The sequence below is a fragment of the Balearica regulorum genome, chromosome 4 (assembly GCF_011004875.1).
Source record: "Balearica regulorum gibbericeps isolate bBalReg1 chromosome 4, bBalReg1.pri, whole genome shotgun sequence".
In the NCBI taxonomy this organism is placed as follows: Eukaryota; Metazoa; Chordata; class Aves; order Gruiformes; family Gruidae; genus Balearica; species Balearica regulorum.
The window spans coordinates 33,022,129-33,049,807 of NC_046187.1; the positions used below are offsets into that span (position 1 = coordinate 33,022,129).

Sequence of the window (27,679 nt, forward strand, 5' to 3'; positions counted from 1 at the left end):
CTCCAGAGGTCCCTTCCAACCCGAGAGTTTCTGTGATTCTGTCACATAAAACCAGTTTTTACATTTCTGGTCTCCAAACTATAAAGTACAAAAAAGAAATAAATCCATTAACTTTGATGGAAGGCTTAAACTAAACATTAATAAATGAATCTCAGACATTTCTGGTTCCCAGGCAGTTTAATTTCTCTGTTAAATCCAAAAGCAAGTGACAACTAATAAGGAAGAAATGACATCAAGCAGAGTTGTTGAACTATATAATTTCAGTGATTCTATTTAAGCAAACTTGTCTGAAGAGACCCGTAGCAAATTCTGATTTAAACAGCATGGCCTGACAACACTTCCTTAATTTAGCTATCAAGTACAGGAAACCAGGACAAGCATTTATGGGGCCAACAATCAGAAAACACAATAAGAACATTGCAGCAACAAGACAGACAGGCTCCAATGGAGAAGACGTTTTTCAGAAGCCTTTCAAAAAAATGTATCTTTGTAGATCACGCAGCATGCTAGCATGAATTTCTGGTAAGTAGTTGCACAGCATGACATTTTCCTTACCCATTAAATGCAATACTTAATATCCTCAGGGTTTTTTAATATATTTGCTCTGTATGGAGGAGTAGATGTTTTCTTTAAAGTAGAAAGTGTTATCTTAATTAGCATAAAATTTTGGTTTTAACATTAGAGAGGTTTTTGTTTCGAGAAATGTTAACCACCATCACTGCTACAATACCAAAGAAAATCTAGGTATATTTTAAAAATGCTTACCTGACTTGTAGCTGGCACTATAAAGCAAAATGCAATAGAAATTACTGAAATTCACAGCAGTCAACTCTACCAAAAATGATAGCTGCTCTTAGTGCACACTAACAAATTACTATTACATTCTGCATTTATGTCACCTTTGAGGAGCTGAAAGACCACGCTACTTGTAATGGCACAGACTTTCTCTCTAATTACAGCTAAAACTCTCAGGATAATCTTATGAATTACTGCAGATGTGAGGTATTTAAATTTTTTAGAGTAGTATTTATTTCTTCCAAGGACAGATAGGGCTTGAGAAAATAGTATCATTACTCACATTCAGGAGTAATGCTTTTGAGGACTCAAATCACAAATATTTAGGTAATTTTTCATGTCTAACTTCTGCAGGGGCAAAGTATCTTCCAGGACAGGTAACAAGGTAAAACAGAAAATCCAATATCCATGTTTTAAGTATCCATTTTTACACTGTCCTCAATTATGATAAGAATTAATACAAAGATAGCCACTTGCAAACTTAGGCTGTTTTAGAGTGAGAAAGAGATTAAACTTTTCTTCACATAAACATGATTTAAAAAAAAAAAAGATGACAAATATATTGCAGACAAAATTATGTGCTGGACAGAAGCAGAATGACTGATATATTCATACCACGGATCCAAAGGGCTTTCTGGTATGGGCAAAGTTAAATAACTGAGGTTAAACTCCAGATGGCTGTATTTCAAATTAGCCTGACAGCACTGTGTATATAATACATGGTACACAGCAGACATCAATCATTGCAGCAGAGGCTCATTTTGTGAGCTGGAGTTAACATTGCTTTTAATAAATTTGAGTCTCAACATTGCCAGAAGGATACTTCATCTATCTAGCCTTCAAGCTGTACTGGGTGCAGGTGTCAAGGTTTTGGTAGCAGGAGGTGCTGCTGGGGTAGCCTCTCTGATAAAGGACCAGGGGTTGCCCTGTGCTGGACACGGCCACTTACAGCTGGCTCCAACAGACCCACTGCTGGCCAAAGCTGAGCCCATCAGCAACACTGGTGGCACCCTCTGTGACAACATATTTAAGAAACGGTACAAAATGCTGCACAGTAGCTCAGAGAGGAGTGAGAAAATGTGAGAGGAACAGCCTGGCAGACACCCAGGTCAGAGAAAGAGGAGGAGGATGAGGTGCTCCAGATGCCAGAGCAGAGATTCCCCTGCAGCCCATGAAGGAGACCATGGTGGCACACTTTGTCCCCCTGCAGCCCATGGAGGACCATGCCAGAGCAGATATCTACACTGCAGCCCACGGAGAACCCCACACCGCAGCAGGTGGATGTGCCCTGAAGGAAGCTCCAGTCACGGAGAGCTCACACAGAAGCAGGTTTTCTGGCAGTTGTGGCCCATGGGGGACCCATGCTGGAGCAGTCTGTTCCTGAAGGACTGCAGCCTGTGGGAAGGACCCATGTTGGAGAAGTTCATGAAGGACTGTAACTTGTGGGGAGGGAAACTGCGCTGGACCAGTAAACAAGTTACTAAGGGGATGACAGGATGACCAACAGGTCTTGGTCAATCTTTCAGATGTCCAGGAAAACCTGAAATCCCATAGCTTTACACGTAAAGTGAGCTGAGTGTACTGGACCTATTTAAGAACTCTTCTTAAAAAGGAGTATACCTAGTTCTTTTAGCTTTCTTTTAACTTTAGAATTAATAATTATCTCAAGAGTTCAGTATCTACTGCAACTCCAGGATTAAGCAAATGTCAGGCTCTTTCTTCAAACAATTAGCAATACAAGGAAAAAAAATATCTGCGTGTCTGTTAGCACTGTGCAGGTTTTCCTCAGGCCTACATATTTGCATCTGTTTATTCTCAAAAAGACTCCTGGTTCACCATTTTGACAAACAGCACAGAATATATTAATTCCTATACTGGTTAATATCATTATTCAAGGCAATACAGACTTTTTTTGGATTGGTCAGATGATGAGTAGCTTCCTATGCTCAACAGCTCCTTTCTCTATTTTCAGGAGCATGCAGAACAGTGGTTTTTTTCTACCAGAAATAAAGAATAAAGTTTCTGGCTTTGTATAAAACAGTATTTTTCTGAAATTTCAAGATAACGGCACTGTCTAGTGATTCTAATTAAATCCACTGCTGCTTTCCTGTAAATAATATGCTCATCACAACACGTACTTCATAAATCTTAGGCAAGCCCTGTATTGTTATCTTCCAGCTTGTCAGGTCTGCCTGCCTCTTCCATGTGTCAGCAAGTAAAAATGGTCTGTGGAAGGCAAGAGAGGCACCTAGTTTTTGGAGGCACCTTGTCCAGAAACAAGGCACATCAAGTAGAAACGTGAAAAGAGAATAAGGAGAAGGAACGCAGGGAATAGCCTCAGGGTGGTCCTGCCATTTCTAACAAAGTTAAGTCTGTGAAAACAATGAAGGCACTGCAGGAAACTGAGGAAGGTGCAGGGGGACAGACCTAGTGGCATGACCTTTGCTGTCAGTTTGCTGTTTGGGTGGAGCCAACTACCCATGTCTTCTAAGAGCTGGACTTTACTATGGGTGTAACTTTTTAGTAACTACTGACAAGGAGAGCTTTGTAGAAACTTACTTGAAATAACTGTACAAATGATAATTGACCTGAGATTTTAGTAAGGGAAGTTTTAGCTGATTTGTGGAGGTGGACCATTACACCTATGGGTCAATTAAATACCAATGCCATTTTATTTCTACTTCCAAAGGCTTTATCCAGACTTAACACAGACGTCGTTGCCCTGTGTTCTGTGGGGCCTAGGGCATCTCTCCCACACACCCAAGCTGTCCAAACTCTCTCAGCCACAGAGTTTTATATGTGAATTGCCATTTTAAAAGGAATAAGCTTGGGGATATGAAAGCAATTTCCCAATGAAGTGCTAAAAGGAGACAGTTAAAAACAGCTTGCTCACTGACACAGTTCTCGTCAACCAGCAATACATCTATACGCGCATAGAAGCAAAGAAAATAGGAAGAAGAAAGAATTAACTCACAGGCTCTATTCCACACCCTCAAAAAGAGAAAGCATTTCATGCTCCTTTTACCTACTTGGTAAATGTAAGGGGGGTTGATTTGTTTGGTTTTATTGTATAAAACAGCTCTTGTCCACTGAGATAGCTTGTGTTTCTTACTGCTAATCTAGTCCTTAACTCTGCCACTTGCTTCTTGTGATCAGCCCTCAAAGATCAAACTTCGCTGACCTAATCACAGAATTTCTGCTGGCGCAAGTCATTTCCCAAGTTGTTTAAAAGGACTAATACACGCAACAATGAAAAATACATGTGTCATGTATGGCCTAATAAGCTCTTAAAATTATGGAAACACTTTTATCACCCAAAGCAGCAGGATCTGTGGAGTCTGGAACAGAGTAGCAGAGAAATAAGCTTATTATCCATAAAGAGGGAAGCCTAATCTTAAAACATTTCAGACTAATAAAATATTAGGGCACAGCTTGCTTTTGTTATAAAAGAAAATTATTACACTATGGGAATCACAACAGAGGATAAATCCTCTTTTGTCCAAGTTTTGGGCCTGTAAGCAGTTCCAAGGAAAAGTAAAATGACACCAATGTCTATATATCATATCTATAACTAGTCTCAGCTACAAGTCTCTAAAATACCACTGAAAGCTATTGTTCTACTCTGAACAAAAATGTGACTGCCTTTGTGGAACAGGAGCAGAAAAAGCATTGTGGAAAAAAAAGGTTTCTGATACTAACTATTTATGAAAGATAATCAATAGCATAGAACACGTACATTCATACTTTATGGTCTACTGTTTTTTAATTCTGGTGCTTTAAGTGTTGCAACATGATTGAGTAGGTTTTATCAATGCATTTCAAAAGCAGCAAGAGAGTTTTGCTTAATTTATGTTACAGCTTGCCAGGAGCATGAAAATTTTCCATTAATAACATGGTACTAATTCAAAATTTTGTGTCTTGGTGCAAGACTCACAATAGATTAACTATTATGTTAAAATTAGAAATCGTTCAACGCCACCAACCAAGTAAAGCACTTAATAATATAGTTCTTTTAAGGATATGAACAGTCCCTTTGCACTACAGAGGAAAGTTATAAAACATATGATTAAATGCAATTAAATCAGGTACAAATCACAAAGAAAAACATAATTTCAAAAAACTTCTAAAGCATACTGGAAACAGGCAGGCTTGTGAGACATGGAAGGCTGCATCTTTGTTGCCAGAGTTTCTCTTTCATGTATGAAAGAGGTAATAATAAAGAAAGACCACAGCTGATGGATTTTCAAAAGCAGAGATGACTTCTTACCTCCTAAAGAGGTCACGCCTTTTAAAATCACCTCCAAAATGATTACATAGAGGTTGAGCATAAGTCTTAATATAATGTTAATTTTTTGCTGTATATAAATTAAACTTTGACCCCTCATGACAGTCTGATTAAGAGCCATGTACAAATGACAAATTCAATCTAATTTCAGAGAAAACTCCTTTAGCCCTGACAGTCTCCACATAGTACATCCACAAGAGATTGACAATAACTATGATACACAGTAAAATTCTCCCCTACCCTCAGAAAAGCAGTACAAAACAAAAATGCAAATAAAAAAATCAGCAATTAGCCTCATCAGCTAGGCTCTGGATGAACAGTAGAATATGCGAAGAAAGAGTCCACCACATAGAAAACCCAACTCTAGGCACGAAATCAGAAGGAAAAAGAACTGTCGAACACTAAGAAGAAAAAGTAACAACGTTCCTTTCTACAAAAGAGGACTACAGATAGATGCAGGCAGTTAGACAAGGATATTGTTCTGCATCTCACTTGTGCTGCATGAAGAGAAATCAACGTAGGAAGATTTCCAAGGCTTGTTTTATGTCCTTGAATTATCAGAGGTTCCTGCCAATGCCACTGTGAAGAACTACATCATCCCCCCAAAGTGGAAGACTGCACTGCAGTGGCTGCAGGAGGCTGTGGGAAAAAGCTAAAGAGGAGAGAGATCCTGTGTTAATCCCAGGACTAAAGGCATTTGAACTGCAAGACCCCATTTCTACAGAGACCACCAAGACAGACATCTTGCACCCAGGAAGTATATTGGACAGACACACAAAAAGGGCTGACTCACACAGACAGAAACAGGAGGTTTGAAGGACAAGTGCTGCCTTTTCATACCTGAACATGACCATTTCCTAAACAGCCATCAGGGACAGTGCTCACGAAGTTAGGAAAACTCAGTCATCACACTACAGACGTGTTCTCTACAGCTCAGAAATTTTAACTTAAATTTTTAAAGAGAAAAAAACCCGTCTGTGTTCCTTGGTCCATGAAAACAATAGAAGTAGAAAACGCAAAATAATGGGTCTGCCTGCTTATTACTCTGATGGGAAATACTGCTTTGACCTGCATTACTCCTTTATACCCACATATTATGCCGCTTCTAAAATAACTGCATGCAGAACAAACCCCCCAATTTTAAACAAGTAACTTGCTTTATTTTATAAAATCTATAACAATGCTTGATTTGTCTTCTCACAAGATGCAGACTGCAGCCATGTCACCCATAGTACCCCATAGCAGAAGAGCACCCAGGGAGACCTTCGTTGGAAAGGCCTCCATCTTCACCCGAGAGATGGTGAACACTGTGGCCTCACTTCAGCAAGCGACTTTTAAATGTCTGATTAAACCCCAATTTAACCCCAGATCTTTCCTGGATCACAACTAGAGTGCTCAGCATCTGACAGGACTGAGCCCTAAGGACATATGCAAGGAGAAATTAGCAATTTCAATTTAAATGCTAATACTTATTCTTCCCAGTGAAAATTGAAGTATAACAAGTGATCTCTCATCACACAGAAACAGCCTTGATTGTTATTTAATGATCACAATGAATAGTTAGAAAGCATGAAATGAAGCTAATAAATCTTCTGTTGAGCCTGAAGTTTTCAACAAACAAAAGTACTCAAAGTTTCCAAAACCAGCCTGATTTTCATCTTAAACAAAACTTTCCATGTGCTTCAGTCACAGATCCACATACTGACACCATACAAATTTAAAAACTGAAACGTCCACCTACTTGAACATTTTTTTAAGATTTCTTTTAGTGCCACCTAAACAATCTAAAATATGTCATACTCATAAAATTCAAGCTTGTGCATCAGCACCATTCACCACAGGATCTGTCAGTCTTCCAGTGATAACTTAAGATGACAAATACTATGGAAGCAGTTTTTCTTCCTTTCTTAGTCCAGCCTCCTGGGAGAATACAAATATAGTTTGGTTTGTTTGGGTTTCAGCATATCTAAGCTATGGTGTAAATGAAAGTAAGTTGGGGATGATTTTTGTTTGACAATTAAGTAATTTTAGCAATTAAATAAACAATTTAATAATTTCTTTGAAAATAGTCATTAGGACTGCCTGCCCGCCCCCCGGAAAAGGGAAAGATGAAACAAACACTAAGCTCATGAGACTCCAAACCCTGGGACTTCTGAATCTTAGCAGTCAATACCTAAATTATTTGTGATAGCTTGAATGAATTAGTCATCACTGAAATGGCTACTTAGTTTAGTAGAAACTTACCAGTTTATTCAGAAACTTGTAACAGTAAAATACCCATTCATCGAGAAGCATCCATTCTAGAGGCCTCTTCATGCACCACTGGGAAACACCACTTCTGACAGTAACTTTAACTACATAAAAATGATACCTAACACACAAGAACTGCCTCATTTTTGTTGATAATATAAACATACGTGTGCATATGTGTGTACGCATGAGAATTAGAACACTCCCCACACACTACACCCCCAGTATAAAACAACATAAACTTTGTCCAGAATTAAAAAGCATGTGTAAAATACAACAGAAGCAATGCAGTTCTATTTCAATCTTACGTGCAGTGCGCTCTTTAAGTAGAGATATATGTACCAAGCTTCCACATTCAGACTCCAAACGGTGCTATATATTTAGCTGGAATATTTCTAGAAAGAAACATGAGTCTCTTACAGGCTCAAACTATTCTTTGCAACCTGCCCAATAAAGAGGAGGTTACAGGTATTTGCTTGAGGTTACCATCCTCCCCTTCCCTTCGCTCCTCAATTTACTGCCCCTTCCACTGAACAAGCCAGGTGGATAGCCTCAGTGTTTGGACACTGGGCTCGTGTCAAGGCACAGCAGCTGAGCCACATCAGACTGTGGCACTTGGCCTGTCAATACAGGCCAGACGAAGTGATGGTGTAAGTTACATCATGCTGAGTATAAGCTGCTTGTATCTCCTCATTCACCTCTGGAAAGTTTTGTACAGCACAACAAATAACTAACCCATGGCTACATGAAATGTAAACTGCATCTGAGCCTACTGAATCATATCACCTCATCAAATAAGTCAGGTCAATGCCATTTCCATTACATATTTCTACAATTATAAGAATCCCCTATGCCCTGAAATTCATTTTGAAAGACTTCAAGGTAGGTGGTCTAAGCTCGAAAGCACATGAAAGCAAAACAAGCTGCATCCAAGAAACATGACTCTCTTCAGTATACTGATCATAGACAGAGCTGGTAGCAATACTGATAACTGCTAGGAAACTCAAGGTTACTTAATAATTATAATTTAAAGACTAGTTTCCATTGTAGTTCTGCCAACTTTGAATCCTTCGGGCTGAAATTCCTCTTGCCTATCTCAATCTGATTTTTCAAATTATACTAAAAGAATTGCACCACATCTGCAAGACAAAGTGTGTTTGTGCTGTCTACAGAACTCATATATAATGCTTTGTGTATTTGAACAAAATACAGAAACTCTTCTAACTTCTTTGAGAAGAAATTTTAACATCTAGATATTTCAGAGCAGAGACTTGAAATGTTACAGAACATCATCCAAAGTTAGAAGAAATGCCTAGTATGGCCAATCTGAAAAATCCAAGCCCATCTGTCTAAATTGTAGGCTGCTGAAGACTGCAGCTTGCATTAGACAGGTCAGGGGAAAACTGAGAAGACATCTGGGCAAACGATGGACAGGAGTAAAGGAGAATGCTGGACAAAGTCTGAAAAAGGTGATGCTACAGGGGTCTGTTTATATTAAAACGCATTCCCCTCCAATATCTGGTTGACTTCCCATGCACACTAAACCAAATTTGCACGTATGTGCGTTCTGTCATCATAGCACACTTACTTTCTCAGAGGATGCCTGACTCACTCTCTGCAAAACAACAGTCAATATTCAGTATATGAATAAGGACGGCACAACTAAATCTTAATTGCAGGACACCTGCTTTATTTACTGCATAAATGGGAAAGCACATAGGAACTGCTGGAAGCAGCAAACAGAGCAGTACAGTCCAGTGCACATCCCTGTTCAGTTTATGATCAAGCATACCAGAGTGAAATGGGATATCAGAGACAAACACACACGCTGTGGTTCAAACCCTGCTCGAAGAACGGCAGCATCAGCAAAAGGGTGAGACAAAACCTGGGGCATGGAACTTTCAAAGAGCATGGAACTTTCAAAAGAGCTGCAAATAAACCCACAGGGGACTGTCACAACCTTAAGTATAAATTGTCTGATCTAAGGAAGAATTTTCAAATGTACTGTTAAAAACAGATTTCCTACTAAATGAAGCAATCACAATCTTAAATCCTAGGTTAATGAAGCCACAGGGACTTGAGAACTATCACAATGGTTTTCAAAGAAATAAAAGTTACACAAAAAAATAGGTGAAGACATTTTAAAATACATTTGTACAAAAATTATTTTAGACATTTAATGCCTCATAAGGAAACCATGGAAGCAAAAGGCAATTTAATTTCTCCTTTCGAAACACTGCCCTAAAACCACTTGATCTTTACGTTAAGACAATCTAACTCAGGAAAACCCAAGTCTCGCTAAATTTCAGAAGCATTAACTACTTTTTAAAGTCTTATCATAGACCGGTTTGGGTTGGAAGGGACCTCAAAGATCATCTAGCTCCAAACCCCCTGCTACGGGCAGGGACACCCTCCACTAGACCATGTTGCCCAAAGCCTCATCCAACCTGGTCTTAAACACTTCCAGGGATGGGGCAGCCACAAACTCTCTGGGCAACCTGTTCCAGTGCCTCACCACTCTAACAGTAAAGAATTTCTTTCTAACATCTAATCTAAATCTACCCTCCTTCAGCTTGAACCCATTACCCCTTGTCCTGTCACTACACTCCCTCATAAACAGTCCCTCACCAGCTTTCCTGTAGGCCCCTTCAGGTACCGGAAAGCTGCAATTAGATCTCCCCGGAGCCTTCTCTTCTCCAGGCTGAACAACCCCAACTCTCTCAGCCTGTCCTCATAGGAGAGGTGCTCCAGCCCTCCAGTCAGCTTCGTGGCCCTCCTCTGGACTCGCTCCAACAGCTCCATGTCTCTCCTGTACTGGGGCCCCCAGAGCTGGATGCAGTACTCCAGGTGGGGTCTCACAAGAGTGGAGTAGAAGGGCAGGATCACCTCCCTCGACCTGCTGGTCACGCCGCTTTTGATGCAGCCCAGGCCACGGTTGGCTTTCTGGGCTGCAAGCGCACACTGCCGGCTCATGTTGAGCTTCTCATCAATCAGTACCCCCAAGTCCTTCTCCTTAGGGCTGCTTTCAATCCATTCCTTGCCCAGCCTATAGTTGTGCTTGGGATTGCGCTGACCCACATGCAGGACCTTGCACTTGGCCTTGTTGAACTTCATGCGGTTCGCACGGGCCCACCTCTCCAGCCTGCCAAGGTCTCTCTGGATGACATCCCTTCCCTCCAGCGCGTCGACCACACCACACAGCTTGGTGTCGTTGGCAAACTTGCTGAGGGTGCACTCGATCCTGCTGTCCATGTCGCCAACAAAGATGTTAAACAGTGCCGGTCCCAGTGCTGACCCCTGAGGAACACCACTCGTCACCGTTCTCCACTTGGACATTGAGCCATTGATCACAACTCTTTGAGTGCAACCATCCAGCCAATTCCTTATCCACCGTGTGGTCCATCCATTGAATCCATGTCTTTAACTTAAATCGCATCTAGCATGTGTGTAGTAAAATTAAGGGGGGGAAGCTTCTGAGCCAGTCAGGTGCCCTCACCACAAAGAACTCAGCATGTGCCCTGTGCCTGGCACTCAGCAAGGCAGGAGGACTTCTCAGCTGGCAAGAAGCTGCCCACTCTCACCAGAACACAACTGGTGCAGCAGCTTTATACAGAAAGTGCCCAACACAGCCACAGCACTCAGTAGCAACGTGACCAAACCAACAGCTTTTGTAAGGACTTTTTTACTTTGAAAGAACTGGAAGAAACCTTCCCCTAGGCTGGCATATCTCTACCAATCAGAACAATCCATGGATTTACTTTTAGCAATGTTATTAAATTAGGTATACATGCATAGCAAGTCTTTCTTAAATGCATACTTTCAAGTTTGACAAAGCTTCTTACTAGAAGACCTCAGCTGAGTAAGGGCTTGCAAGTAGGGCATCTTCCTTACTTCCATGCCTCTTTCTTACTGAGACTATTCCATATAACCTTTCAAGTCACATGCACCTGGCTAGGTTAGTTATTTTAAAAGAAACAAATCCTTTAAAATAAAATAATTCCAAAGTTTGGACTCTCCTTCAAACTCAAAAAGCTCCTATGGGAACAGGGCATGGAGAAACAAAAAGTGACTGGCATAGGAGGAGGAGGTTGGAAAGCTACAACAATTAACAATCTGAAACATAACACAATCTCTATACAGTATTAAAATTCTTTTGAAATCTGGACATTTATTTAATGGTCTCAAAGGAATTATTTTGCTAGCTCAAGAAAAGAAGAATAGAAGATATAACAGGAAACTGTCTGGGAGTAGGTAGGTGAGGGGAGGAAAAGGAGAATGGGATGTAGAGTCAGGAAGCTAGCCAGACAGAGGAGCTGTAGAGATCATGGATTTTGGAAGAAGAATGTAGAAGACAACCAGGATTAGGAGCCAGAGGGGAAAAAAACCACAACATCCTACAGGCCTAGTAAGAGGCAGAGTAAAGGGTGGAGATCTCAAGCAAGGGGTGCACATATGCACACATGTGAATGTGTTGGCAGGAAGTGGGAACCAAGATAGGAAGCTTAAAAAGACAAGGTCCTAGAACTGGGACCGGAAGCTGGATAGCATTGGACAGAGTAGATAAGACTACTGCAAGAACCGGCTGCATGAGTCAGTACCACCAGGCTTAGAAAGAATGAGGAAAACAGCTTATTACTTCTACCACACACTACCTTTTATGACAGTGCTTCCTCCTCTGGGAGGCAGCAAAGTTAACACGTGAGCCACTTTGAATCTAGGTGCTTCTAGCAGGACGCAATGAATCTTTACTCAGTTGCTAACAGAGATGAACTAGAACAACAAAAAGCCACTGTTTTTCAGCATGGTCAGAATACTGGTCAGAATCAAGACAATCCTGTTTCCAAATGAAATATTTAGCTGCCTTAACCACATATGCAACCTTTTTTCCTGTCTTGCACCATTCACTTTTGCTTTCAACTTTTCCAGCAAATGAAGCAGGAGCCATATGGACAACATTGTACTTGACTGTGCGGTCTTGATTCCTCCCCACCACACAGCCATCCATCCTGCTGAACGAGGCAGTGGGGAACAGTAAGTGGTCTCGTAAGCAGAGTCTGTGTCCTAATATGTGCATAAAAAGGTAAAATTAAGATTGTCTGCCTCTCCCAGTTCCTAGTCAGTATGTTTTCCCTTATGCAACATTAACATTCTTTCAGATTCATCTGTTCAGCCTAGAAAAAATCATCTTAAATGTTTGGCCCACACATTCAGAGACTCCACAGATTTCACAGTTGAGTGGCTCATCACTTTCAAAATTTAAACCTTCACTTTCAGAAGAAAGCAGTCCAAGTATGAAAGACTGCTCTTGAAGTTACAGGACAAGAGAGAAAAGCAATGGGAGCTTTTGTTTGCAGGAATTATCCAGCTACCTGATTTTTTTTTTTCCCCAAGAAAGCTCCATGCTTGCTTGCAGACTAGATTACAGATTAGAATCAAAGATAATACATAAAAAATACATTAGTTACAGCTGCAGCATGATTATCCTAGTTAAAAATAGAACCAAACAAATGATAAGTTACATCATATAACATTTTCCATCCACTCATCTCTTATCACTGCTTACTACTGCATGCAGAATACAGTGTGAAAAGGCCATTTTGGCACAACATTCCAGAAAAGTTATCCACAGACAACAGAAAAATGTGGTAGAGATCAAAATAGTTTTTGGTCTCAGGATTGGCAGAAGTTGCTATTAAGAACCAGAAATGTACAACATAGGCTATAATAACAAAAAACCCCCCCCAAACAAATCCTAAACTTAACATCAAACAAAATATCTAATCAACATTAAAAATTTCAGTAAAGTGTAACATTGGTCAGTGCTCAAGGCAAATGGAAATAGAAATGCTTCTATTTCTGCACTTGTCTTTCCTAGGGCATGAAAAATACATTTTGGGTTCTTTACTCACAAGGTTTAGAGATCTTATATGTTATTCTGTCCATTTCAATAACAACAAATGTTAAGAAGGAAAGCTTCTTTTGAGTTTGATGTTGTTAAATTTCAGTGTGTAATACAGGTGGTGTGGTTTAACCCTAGCCAGCAACTGAGCACAACAGCTGCTCACTCACTCCCCCTCCCCGGTGGGATGGGGGAGACAATCGGAAAAGTAAAAGTGAGAAAATTTGTGGACTGAGATAAGAACAGTTTAATAATTGAAATAAAATAACAACAATAAATTGTAAAGAAAAGGAAAATAACAAAAAGAGAGAGAAATAAAACCCAAGGAAGAGAAGTGATGCAAATGAAAAACAATTTCTCACCACCAATCAACCGATGTCCAGTCTGTCCCTGCGCAACAGGCCCCCAGCCAGCTTTCCCCCTAGTTTATATGCTGAGCATGACATCATATGCTATGGAATATCCCTTTGGTCAGTTGGGGTCAGTTGTCCTGGCTGTGCCCCCTCCCAGGTTCTTGTGCACCCCCAGCCTCCTCACTGGCAGGGCAGCAATGAGAAGCTGAAAAGTCCCTGACTCTGTGTAAGCACTGCTTAGCAACAACTAAAACATCAGGGTGTTATCAACATTATTCTCATTCTAAATCCAAAACACGGCACTATACCAGTTACTAGGAAAAAAATTAACACTATCCCAGCTGAAACCAGGACAATAAGCTAAATAAATTTATGTACATCAGGTTTCTGAAAGCTTTCAAAGCATCTAAAACTCCATACCATGGCAGAGCTGAGAATCAGAGAACTGAAAGACTGCACTTAGGTGCTTCGTGAAAGCTTTGAAATGATAATTTGTTCCTTTGACAAGGTAAGAGTTTGACTCCACTCAAAGAGCTCTTACTAAATATTCCTAAATGGATATTATGGTAAAAAGGAAAGCTGAAAGAGTGAAAAAACTGGCAAAAGTGATAGTATAAATCAAAACCATGCTTTTCATAAAAGCACTAATCCTGAATCCCACAGTGTGCCTTCTTATTTGACCACCTACACAACAGACTACAGACTTTTAACTCCTTGCCTAAATAGAGGATATGACCAAGAAGGAAAAGTCATCTGATCTAGCCAGCTAGCCACATTTCAAAGAAGCCTTTCAAGACACACAACTAAATTCAACAAAAGATGAGGATGGTAGATTTTAGTCTCTAAAATAGGGAGCCGGGGTAAAGAGAGGAGAAACTCTCATTATGCTAAAACTAAGTCCTATTAAACAAGGGCATCCAGAGCTACAGTTACACTAGGAAGTAATCCAAGCACATTAAGGCATGGAAATGTAAAAGTTCAGCGGCAAAACATTCATACCAGCTCACATAAATCCTTGTACAAGTCCTTCAGTAAGACATTAAAGAAATTATGTAGTCATGGAGTAAGAATCAAAGTACTTTCAAGGATCATACACTTAAAAGCAGGAGTAACTTGTTTCCTTTATGATAAAAACACACTGGAACATGCGTTAAATAATCTACCACATTGAAAGAAACATTTAAATTATTCAGTTACCAGAGAACTAAAGAAATTAGAAAAACTTAAGACAAACTGAGAGAATGGGCAATAAAATGGGTAGACCAAAGGAATACTGACAAATTAAAACAATAAACACTGCATGCATAATATAAATCATCTGGAATTATACTGGAATCTAAGCCACAGACTTTAGAATTCAGAATTCCTTTAGAGGCTCCCATAAAACATTTAGCTCTTCTGCAGTCACAGAGGTAATAAAAAAACAAACTTACCCTGAATAAAACCTGGAATAAAAAAATGCCACGAAAGCTATTAAATCATCACTATAGAAGTCAACTGGATGTTATACTGGAGCACGGTGCTCACATCAAGACACGCTGTCTTGAAAGAATAATGCAGTGCTGGGAAGTGGAAAGAGAATCAGCGATACTGGTAATGACACCAAAGTGAAACTTCATTTTCACTAAAGTGAAACTTCGTACTAGAGAGTCTAAGAACAAGGATTACTCTTCCTGAGGTGGAAATGTAACAGAAGTGACCACAAAGTATGGCATGGCATCTAGAACAAAAGAGGACTGTTTCTTCCTGATGTGAAAACAAGGAAATGTGAAATAAAACTGAAATGTGACCGTGCCAGAATTCAGAAAGGAAGGTATTTCACTCCTGGTCTCCCAAGTAACCAATGCATTTCCTGCACAGAGGAAAGTGGGAACTATACCACATATTAACTGAGATTTTTTAAAATTATCTATTTACAAATATAATGAGATAGTCATAATTATAATATTCTCTAAAAACAGGGGACTAGATTTGCATTTCCATATAGTTAGAGCTCCTAGATGAGGGCCAGCCAAATGGTAGACTTTACATTAGGTCTGTGTCACAAGTACATTTTGCCCACATCTTTCCAAAGACTGGATGAGCAACGTCCCGATATTCCTGAAGGAAAGCTAATATTCATCATAATTCTCCAGAGAGTAGACGTAAAGTACCACCATGGACTGCAAATGTAAAAGCATCACATGACAGCCATACCAGTGAACTAAAGCAGATGGCTTGCTTCGTCCTGAGAAGGCCTTGGTAAAAATGAGGAGAGTAGACCTCAATGAATGCTAAACAAATAGCAATCACAAAAGCATATATTTGAAGCACAAACAAGTGCAGGAAAAGACCCTCCAGATCTCCTGTTTCAAGACGTATGCCAACAGTCTATATTAAATAAGGGGAAAATTTCTCAGGGCAAGGATATTCCTCAATTGCTGGGTCTCTTGCACTTTTCTTCTCTTCCTGCTAATTTTAAAATGGATGAGTTGTACCTAGGATCGATTTTCCATTCTCTTAAGTTCAGTAAACTTTTTGTAGTGAAATATCAGATTTTTGCCTTCCTTGCAGGCAAATTATACATGGATGGCAGTTCACTTTAAAAAATTTGTGCAAATATATTTCAATAAATTGACTATGCTCCCCATTTAAATTAAAAAGTTGACATGACAAATAGATGAAAACATGAATCCTCATTAACACTTCTGGTAACCTTAGCCCAGCTGTACTTTCACTCATCAAGCTGTCCTTCACATCCAAAAAACAGAAGTGAGAAATGCTCAATAGGACCTGAGCACTTTGTTTGTAAAAGACATTATTTCCATTCTAAGTAGGAAGATCAGAGTCTTGTTTAACTTTGAAAATTGATTCTATTAACAAACAAGACATTATTTCGTACCCAAGAAATCTTCCTTTAATCTGGAGATGCAGTAATTACCAAACTTTTTTTCATTTTGACCTGTTTCAAGGGAGTAATCCTTGAAACCAACCAAAACCAACCTTGCAAAACAGTGGCATGGGGCAGTCAAGAACATACTATCCAACCAAAGTGCCTTCAGCTCGTGCTAACAGCTTTGGAAACCACTCAAATACAAAGAACAACCATCCACATAGAGAAAGCATTTCCAAATAGCAGACAATACAGAGACATGGCAAAAAAGCATCACTGTGTGAAAAATCAAAATTATTCATTCACATCAATCATTAACAATATTGTTGGCTCTTCATATACTGTACAGGAAAGATATAAAAAGATATTAATGTTTAAAGAGGCAATAAGCAGGCTAAGAGAATAATGAAGACTAATATGACTTGTAGTGCAAAAGCTCCCAAAGGCCCTGTTCTGGATGGGAGTCCCACAGTGCTATGTGTGGCAATAAAGATGAGTCCCCATCTCAGAAACCACACACCCCAAAGGCAATTAAACTAAAATAAAATTAACTAGGATATTAATATGATGTGTGTAACAGCTCTGGTTTATAGATCTGATATGTTTTTGGAGTCTGTACTACCACTTCAGCCTAGAGAAAAAAAGAGGATTGCAATCCTTCTCTGACAACCTGATTCAGGAACAGTAAGGGATACTAAGGAATAAAAACAAAAAATATTCAGCCTCTCAGTCATGAAGCGTTTGGCTCACACAAATGCTGCTTATCTTCCAGAAGAGGAAGAGAGACTGGTTAAGCAGTAAAAAGCAGATTCCCCAATTATATAACCTTTTTTAGGAAGCTGGAACTAGGAGTTTGATTTCAATAAAATCCACGTTAATTTACAAAGAAATTTTCAAAGTCCATTTCCATCAAAATATCAGCCTTTCATTTGCATTATGTATCCTTTATAAAACACACATTTTAAGAGAATGTTGCAAGAAAATGGCTGGAAGTCATCCCAGAAACTACTGCATTATATATCCTTGCTGTAATTCAGGAGAAAAAGATACTATACATTATTCTAGACTGGGAGACAGAAAAGAACAAATCACTGTGGATTCAGCATTTGCTGCCAGAACACCAGAAATGCTTTTTACACAGCAGGAATGTCCTTTTAAAACACATACAGGATTCTTTGTCAAACTGAAAAGATTTAATCAATTACCAACAAGTTTTCTGTTCACTTTTGCTAAGTTGGACGTCAAAGAGAGACTATAATCACAGTTCATTCGCAAAACAACTAACATCAATGCATGAACTTATGCAAATACTTGGTCAAAAAAGTAGTAATAGAAACCTTGTTCTCCAACAATCAATCCAGCAGCAATGTGGAAAAGTCTATTATGGTCATAGACACTGATAGAAAAAGGAACCCCAAATAATATAATGAGAACAGCTTTGATATGCATGCTGTTTAAAGATGCAAATACAGTAACAATTACAGATTGTGCTTTCAGAATCACTCCAGTTTTAAAAGCTCTAAATAAGAGTGTTTCTGAAATCCCACCATTCAACATTAAATACTGAAAATTAAGTTAATACATCCTACTCATCCTTAATCCAGTAATACCTTTAAATCCTGATGCACCTAATTGCAAAGCATTGCTGTAGCTAAGGACTATCCGAAGCCACATAGATCCTAAGAAATCCCTTAAGCCCCCTTCTTCCAGAGGGATGAAGCAAGACCTGAAGGTAACAACATATGGAAAATGCATGAGAAAGTAGCAGCCTGACAGAGATACCAGAAAGCAGGGCAGCATCCAGAAAAATTAAGCTCTTAAGAGAAAGCTTCCATTTAAATGGCATCCAGTGTCAGCTTTTTCAGTTACTGTGAATCATACAGCAGCTAAAGCCTGAATCAAACCCTGTTTACACAGCTTGGAGCTCAGGTGCATAGCATAGACAAAGCCCAGTGTAGCCAAGAGCCACCTTGAGGACAAAGCTGATAAAACCAAAAGCTGATTTTCCTGCTAGGAAGAAAAAACACATACAAAAAAATACCTGTTTTTCTGAACAGCAGAATACCTAAATAGCAGCAGAAGTGGCTCTCTGCATGCACGTTTGTATGCGCAACCTGGTAACATCCATTGGTTGCAGAAGCTTACGGTCACTGGATGCTGATGTGTGAGGCGTTAGGGGTGCGGCCAGGGACACAGGGCGCTTGCTGCACTCGACGGGACAGTCTCAGAGAACTGCTTCTAACCCATCTCCATTCATTTGCTATGACACATCTCCCTCTCCACTGCCTAAAGCACAAGGTGGTGATCTAATGCCCAGAAAACTCAGTGGAGCAGACGTGAAGTCACCATCACAGACCTTCCTAAATCTTCCAGTATCCTCTGAAGTTGATTTTTGAGTAGAGCCTGAAGAGCAGTGCGGAGCCTGGAACCCCCAAACTGTACATATACCATGTTCCCCACAACTAAATGCCAAATAGCCATTAACACCTCTGAGGTACCTTGACCCCCTGGTGCCCTTTCCATCCTCAGCATCTGTACAACTGTACCCATTAACAGTCAAAAGTCAGATTAACCTGCTTAGCACAGCTAACGTTAGTGTTAACACTGTAGGAATGTGTTTAAATTTGACACTGAGTAATTAAACTAAATCGTATGTATTTAAAGTGCATTGTTCCAAAGGCAATCTCAAATCACTGCAGAGCTGTAGATAATTATGTATAGCAGTCAGCACACTGGAAAAAGAAGATGAGGAAATGTTCCTGACAAAGTGAAGGGAGCTGGTGTGCTCTGAACATAATCTGAAGAAAGAATATGGGTGTTGCATAGCACATAACCTATAAATTAAGCTGTCAATAAAAAGAGAGAGAGAATAGGGGAAATAAAGGCGAAAGAAGAAAAACAGCTATTTCTTCAAATGAAGCTCAGCTGCTGAATACCTTTCTATAAATCTAATTGTATATATTTTAAAATCCAAGATTACTTTGTTCTAAACATTATTTCCTAAATGTCAAAATCAGCACAGAGGACCATGTATTTCTTGATACAGATTTGACAGGCTACTATATTATACTTTTAATGCTTACTGATATGCTACAAAAGTTAATTTATAAAACAAAATAAAGCTGTATAAAACCAAAGTTGTATCTGTAGAACATTTTCATGAAACATTGTTTGGCAGCTAGTAGCCCCTAAAAAGGAAAATAATTGGTGGGTGAGAAAGTTCTACCTAAAATGACTAATGAGGAAGACGAAGGAAAGGGAATCTGCAGCAAAATATACTGTAACTATTGATCTCTGCAATCGGTAGCAGGTTGTCTTTCAGATCACAGGTACTTTTATAGTTATACAAACGTCCTTGCTTGCTTAACAGTGAAGGTCTTAAAACAATTGACCTGATTTTTTTCTTCTTTTTTGCAGGGGCTGGGGGCTCCTATTCGATCTGTATATTGGGTAGCAATTAAAAAGAAAAAACCACAGAAACACAGTGAATAATGAACGATGTTATAACAGAAAATCACAACATTAGGATAAGTAGAACAAGCAAACCTATAGCAGCACAGCAGATTAACGACAGTTACATCAATATGAAATCTAGTAAAAGACAGTTTTAAAATGCTCTTACACAACAGAAAATCCAAAAAGGCAGAACGCTCTTACAATGCTGAACTTGTACACACAAAATGAACTACAGGTAATGCTGCCAAGAGATGTATGCATCTTACCCGTGAGTACAGCTTTTGCTGAAGGGTCTGCCAGATCCAGTGCAGATTTCCCATCGGTGTTCCGAATGTTTGGATCAGCTCCGTGCTGCAGCAGCACTGTGCAGGGAAAGCAGAAACAGTATCTCACCTCAGGGATACACAGATTATTTACTGTTAAGTGTCTCCTCGGCATGATGTAGGCATAACCACACATTGCACAATTTTCTTTATTTTTCCTTCTGGTGTTTTTTTCCTCTCTCTCCTCTTTTTTTCCCCCCTTCTTTTTTTCTTTTTTTTCTTTTCTTTTTTGGTTAAGCACTGCAGCAAAGGATCTTCTCCGGAGTAAGGCTAAGTTGGCAAATTAAGATATAGTAAGATCACATGACTTCGCATGATAAACATGAACCCTGAATCTCTTGCAATACTCAGTTTTGGGTTCCTCCTGACAGCTAGCTGGGAAGCTGTGCATTCACTGACTCACACTGGGAAATCTGCTGTGGAACCTGCTCCTGCCTTTGCTACCACTACTGCTGCTTGTTACCACTCCTGTTCCTTTTCCTGCCGAATATCCCTAGTCACCCCGCCTCTGAAAAATCAGTAATACTCCAGCCTTTCAGTGGCTCATCACTTGCGCACAAAATCTTAACCACAGCATACCGGCTCACCTTCAAGAAGTGTAACAAATAGGGTAAGATGTATAACCTGGTACCCTGCAGTCTGGATGTTCAGAGGCTATCATTCTCACTGGTATTTCTTTTCTCTACTAAGCCTATTAACACATAAAAATTCAAGCACATAAAAATACTTAGAATGCAATATGCAACCATGTGGCTAGGAAGGCATCGATACAGTAAATTATCATCTAGAAAAGCTCACAAAAAGAGGAAACTATTTCACCTGTAAACTCTTTTGATCAGAAACAACATAATAAGAATGCAATTCAGACCACCTCCCCTCAAGATCAAGGCATTTTCTATAGAATTGGAAAACAAAGCCCACAGCAATGTTAGAGGTCTGACAAAAAAAGGCCCCCATTCTCAATTTCCCCAAATGTCGTGCAAAAAAGCACAACATATTACAAATTCAGAGCAACAATTACACACTTACTTTGCACAAGTGTGAATAACAGAAGAGTGTACAGAGGTGTACAGACTCAATGTCAAGGAGACAAATAATAAAAACCAGCAGAGATTTATGGTTGCTCATGTAACCACGTCTGTTCAGCTGGGCTGAAGGAGTCAAGACAAAGAAATACCTGCAAAGACTTTTTGTGACTAAGGGTGCAAAAACACTTCCTAGACAGGATTCTCCAGGAAAAAATATAACCCAATCCAGAACAAAAGTAATTACCAATATTACATATATCACTTGAACCAGCAAAAGGCTTTTCAGAAATAATTTTTTTTTCTAAATTAAAATCTTAATTGGTGGTATTGTTTTTATTCAAACCTCTTTTCTTACATAATTCTGATTTTAAATGCTTTTAACATTGCCAAATTTCACATATTTCAACATATTCAGGATGCTATGCTACATGCTTGCCCTAAGCTGAATTTTTGCAGAAGTTTGGTGCTTTAATGAAGTAAATTGACTTATTTTATGCTTTGCCAAAAGGTGCAATTGTCCCGCATTTCTGAAAGAAGATTCAAGTAGGCAGATTGGGCTTTTCCTGGAAGGTTTTTTGTTTGATGGTGGTTCCCCCCCCCCCCCGCCCACCCGCCCCATGTCAACACAAAGACACCAAAATGGAAAAAAAAAAATAAAATCAGCTAGCACGTGCTCACAGAAGCTTGTTAAGATCTTGCACCTACATTTCTGAAGATGCCATCTGTGCCATACATGCTACCACCCCCTCAAAGATCTTACTCACGGACAGGTTCAACTGAGCCAGCCTCACAAGCCAGCCGAGCACACTCCAGCAGGAGGTGGTGAACAAGACTTTTTGCAGATTTTTTAAACACAGTAGGCAGCACAGAAAGTAAGTATGGAGAGATACACTCAGTATGTCCTCTCTCTGTTCTCTTGCACCCTGCTAGTGAATATATATTCCAGAGGAGAGGGAAGCCATTTGTCCCAAAAGGCATCAGGGTAAGAGCGGGACCCTAAAAGAGGGAACCAGCAACTAAATGTCTATCAAGAGAAAGCAGGCAGTACAAAATGATGAAACAGCACAGACTGGATGAGAAGACAGTGAAGGATTCACATGTCAAAAAACTTAGGACAAAGAGCTAGGGGAGAAAACTGAACAAGAAGGTGGGGCAGGGGAAGAGATAATAGCTCAGCTAGAAAGTCCAGGAAGAAAGATCAGGAGAGAGGAACAACTAGGATTTGAGCAGAGCTTGGAGGTTTGGACTAGCATGCAAAGCAAAGCTGAGGCAGGTTAGGGTGCAAGAATGGCGACTTTGAAAAATGAGTGGTAACAGGTGTAGAGATGTCAAAGGGCTCTGCAACCGCATGAGCCCGATGCTAAAACAGAAGCACAGATTTTCAAGTCTCTTAATTCTTTGGTCCTGCACAAACCAACCAAGAGTGTTCCCTGCTACTTCTGCTGGTATACAAAGATGATGACCACACAGTACTCCTTTCAGCTCCTCTGCTGGCTAAAATGACAAAGGATTATGCAGTGTATCTAACCTGTTAACCCTAACGATGAAGGGTTTTGGTACGGCTTACAGCACAGAACTTCTGTGTCAGGTTTTCAGTTTTTCAAAAACCTAGGGAAATAGCTGGTTGCCTGCAAAACCCCTGAATTAGTGACTGCCTGTGGAACATGCCCTTGAAGTGGCCCAACTAGGTTCAGAAAAAGAACCTGTCAGAACCCAATTGCTGTAACCATGACATTTATCTTTCTTGTCTCTGCGATCACTCACCCCACTTGTCATAACCCTTCCAGCCTCTCCAACAGCCAAGAGTATTGCCCTGCAGACAGCTCCTTTATTCAGTCCTATAGACTGATCTACCCTCTGAAATTAATGTGGTAGCATCTTGGGAGAAGAAACCAATCATGTAAATAAGGACTGTATTACAATGCAGATGAATAAAGGAAGCAAATTCAGGCCACAAAGGCAATTTTATTCTTATATTTCCTCTATTGACTATTTGATTCTATTCTCTTCACACTTTTTAGTACGTAATCTCACAAAAAGGTATCTAAGTGAGTAATGTTGTCATCAACAGGAATTAACAAAAGAAATCCAGCATTTGATGTTTAGCCTATTGGTGTAACACAACTGTTCTCTTATACCCAGCAAACTGCAGGTAGCTTCTAATTGAATGTTCTCCTGCTTGCTCAAAACCTTTAACACTTTAGCCCAACACAAAGTCTCTTCTAACCACAGGGTATTTGAGATCTAGACACAGTATGTGTCTCTACATTTCCTTTTCAATGCACCAGGGATGTGTAAAAACATCAAGATAGATCTCCTGTTTGAGAAAAACACTCCCCCTTTATAATGAAACACAACAGAGCAAGCCATTCCAGCTAACTGTAGCTATTTTGGATTTCAAATGCTGCACACCAATTTAGAGGATGGTTTTTGAGCAGCCTGAAAAGGAAAGATGGCAATAGTTTCTATCAAGAGACTGCTGTTAACAGGCAAGCGTAAGGATGGTACGCACACAAATTCACTCCTGGAAACTTGTTGATTAGTGTATTTTGACATGCTGGTTTATTTTCTCTGGACAGTGGGAACATTGGGGTGTATTATTTTTCTGTTCTTTTAATTGAATCTTCACATTGTATGTGGACATCAGAGTTCTGTAAGCTTGACTATAGAACAAACATGGACTGTGCTTAGTACGGAATTATATTTTTATCCCCATTGCAACTGATACAATACATAAGTTTCTGATCTTCACATACCATCTGAAATGCTTTATTTAATTACACTTCTGTTATACCAGATCAGTGCTAGAGATAAGAAAGGCCACATTCTTCCTACCAAGTAAAAAAAAAAAGTTACTGTATTACACAGAGCATGAACTACAACCACTAATCATTTCAGATTACTGCCAAATTGCCACAGCAGGATAAATCCTAAAATTAAACACTTGGCCCACAGCCTCCTGGCATAGGTATTTTGAATTGTGAAGCTAACCAACAGTATCATGTTTGGCTGTCAATTATAAGCCCACCAAGAACAACCATTTTTACTTTTGGCAGTTTCAACCTTTACAATTTCACCACTAAAGTATGGCAAAAACTTCCCCGGTAGCTATACAGCAACAAGGGAGAAGTTAGTTTTACTAGAAGGAAAAGAAAAAAAAAGGGGAGTTTGTCTACATGCAAACCATCACCCAAGTACTTAGCCCTTCTTCTTTTGTACTGCCTCAGTTAAAGTGCACCAAAGGAAAACTTTTGATTGAAACACAGGAATACAGTGTGAATAGAATGGGAATAAAAATCGATTTGGTTGTACCAATATTAGGCACGATCAAAAAATCAGAATATTTCTACTATAGTTTGTCTAGGTCCACCATCCACAAGCTTCCTGAGTATACTTACAGGAATGCTGATGGAAAAGTTCACATGTGATTTTGCATCAGATGCATGAGTACAAAAAAAGGACACATCCAAACCTCTGACTGTTGAGTGAAAAATACAAAAACAACAGGCAGACCTTCCAGAAGTATCTGTCCTTAAAGCTGTCTATTGCTTTTAAGTGCATTTCCAGAGTCTTCAGTTCCTCACAGCGCTCTCTACCATTGCCTCCTCTCTCCCCAACAATTCTTTTAGCACTGTGTCCCACTGCCTTGTGCTCGCAGTCCCTTCCAGCTACTCCAGCTTTAGAGTATCTTCTTTCTTCTCCCTTTTCAACTTCACCTTCTGGAGGTGACCTACAAAGGTCCTTTCCAAACCATGTTACTGTAGCTTCACCTACTTACTCCCAAGTATCAAGGTACAGAGAAAACAGCCCAAGAAAAAGCCCTCCTTTTGACTCACAACATAAGCACTATCTCTCTAAAGCATATCTTTAAAGTTGGTCAGTCTCTCACTAACCTTAGGTCCCAGCAACACACACACCTCACTACTAGTCCCATGCAGGACATGTTTCCAAGTTATACTTGACAAGAAATATAATGTGCTCATTTACCTCTACATTCTGAAGACATCTAGACAACACACTGGAATCCAAACTAATTTTTTTTTTCCAGCCACTGCTAAATGCATCTTCTCCTGTAACTACTTCTACACATAAATCAAACCACTGAGGTTTTGAAGCTTTTCTCACGTTACAAGAACAATTTCTTGCCTAGAAATTACACTTCTGTGATTCAGATCTAATAATCCCATTTTGGTTAAGTTACCAGATAGATAGGCCATTTTGCAAAATGATCCCATATAACAAAAGTTGTAGCACCCTACTCTTAGCTTCATAAAGTTATATGAGATCCAGCTAATAAAATTAACCCCCACAATTGTATCACTGATTAACTTCCACTTCTGTGAGTGACCCCAGTCTTGGCTGCACAATTAAGAAAAAGGCTACATTTACCAGCCATCGGAATTACAAGGTGAAAACGTGAGAGGCAGCATCACTTCAGAGGCTGCACACAGCTCTAAAGGTCTGAGTATCACTATTTGACCTGATGACATCCATGCCCTCAAACACCACTAAGCTCAGCTAAGAGGAGCTGGAAAAAAAGGAGAGGAGCAGGTCCTATGTTCTGGACTGTCCCTCTATAATGAAAGCCATCAAAGCTGAATTGAGAGAGGATTATGGAGCAGAGAGGCTAAGCACACCAAAGGATTTAGTTCGGAGTCAGGGTAGGGTAGAGGCAATAACCAGGCATATCAGGAGCACTGCAGGTGGTTTATCGGTAAGAAGACATGATAACCTTCTGATAACTGGTGGCAGTACAGGGACAGAAGGATAGGAATGCATTTGGTAGAAAAGAGACAGACAAACATGAAAGAGCATGCAGAAGCAGCAAAAAGGAAGACTAAAGGTGAGGTGAACACTTAAACCCTAAGAAAATTCAGGGACAAATACAGTAGAAGTCCCCATGGGTGCAGGTAGGAAGAGTTGCATGAAACTGGATCTCCAGCAACAAAGGTGTCTGCAAAGAGTTAACTGCTGAAGACTTGAAAGACCTGTGTTACCATGGCTGCTTTGCAAAGTTTTATTGCTCAGATGGCAGCCTCTAGCAAGCGAGCGGACTCTTCCAGGCTGAGAGCTGCTTTTTCTGAGGCAAAGTCTAAGGACATCACTAAACTGAGAAATTACGTCCAGCTAGTCTCAACACCACTGGGACAAATGGGCCATGCAGAACAGTGCTTAGCTTGAAGGGGAGGAGGGAGGGTTCAAACACCAAGCTCCAGGGGAATAAGGAACATCTCTAGCAGGATGAGAACAGAGAACACTTCAAGGCAGAAAGCAGGAGAGCATGCTTTCTCCCTCCAATTAAAAAAAGAATTTAAATTGTGGAAGGACTGTAAAGAACTGTAAAGCTGCCCTCCTGCAAAACAGCACTATCACAGGCTACAGTTTCACCTAGACCAGGCTGGCACAATCGCCATCCCCAGCCCTATGCTGCCTACCCTGCTTTGGGTAGCTGCAAACATTTGGTCAGGCAACAAGGCAGATTAGAAGAGTGTTCACTTGCCCAATCCAGTTCATCATGCAGCAATATGACATGCTCTGGTTGGCACAAGAAAGGACAGTACAGGGACACGCATCAGGGAGTTGAAAAGGATCATTTTGCTGTTCTAGTTAAGAGTACATCTAACATTACCAGCCAAAGTCCTGGTGTGTCAATGTCGGCTCCAAGCACTTCCCATCATTCTTGCCTTCCCTACTCCCCTTGTTCAGGGCATCCCAGTCTCCCATTACCCCAGACAACAGTTCTATTCCCCGTGTGTTGGTTTTGTTCTTTGTTGGGGCCAGACAGAGCAAGAGACCAATTTGCCAGCTGCAGTAGTATGAAGTAGATGAACAGAAGCTTACAAAAGCAACACTAGGCCCCACTATGCTGAAACAAAAAATTGTAAAGGGAATTAGAACAGTGCTCTCCAACAGCATAGACAGAAATGAGAGTTTTGACAGCAGGAGAAAGCAGCAAAGTAGCAGGGCAACATGATGGAGTTTTGAGCAACAGAGAAAAGCCAGGGACTGCTGATATATTAGGAACCAAGAGGGAAACACTTGTGAAATGCCTCAAAGAAATTAGGGCACCTTCCTCTAAAAAGGTGACGCAGTCAATGACTCAGCTGAAGTGCCTCTATACACAGCATGGGTAGCAAACAGGAGGAGTTGGAAACCACCATGCAGCTATGATCTAATCACTATCGCTGAAACATGGTGAGAAGGATCACACGACTGGAGTGCTGCAATTGATGGCTAGAAACTGTGCAGATGGGACAGGCAAGGAAGGAGAAGCAGATGGTTGCCCTCTATGTAAAAAAAATGGGTTGACCCCACAGAGCTGCCTCTGAAAACCAGTGATGAACAAGTTGAGAGCTTATGGGTAAAAATTAGGGGCCAAATCAACAAAAGAAACCTCACGGTTGCTGTTAACTACAGG

General features: G+C 40.1%; 1 protein-coding gene across 2 annotated transcripts in view; it reads right to left on the bottom strand.

Annotated features, from left to right (window-relative positions):
- Nucleotides 1-27,679, bottom strand: part of TNKS (tankyrase) — a 142,905-nt gene that overhangs the window by 90,601 nt on the left and 24,625 nt on the right. For both annotated transcript variants that reach the window (XM_075751681.1, XM_075751680.1), the window contains exon 3: nucleotides 20,177-20,272. In XM_075751681.1, coding sequence (XP_075607796.1) covers nucleotides 20,177-20,272 — 96 coding nt within the window. The remainder of the gene's footprint in view (nucleotides 1-20,176; nucleotides 20,273-27,679) is intronic.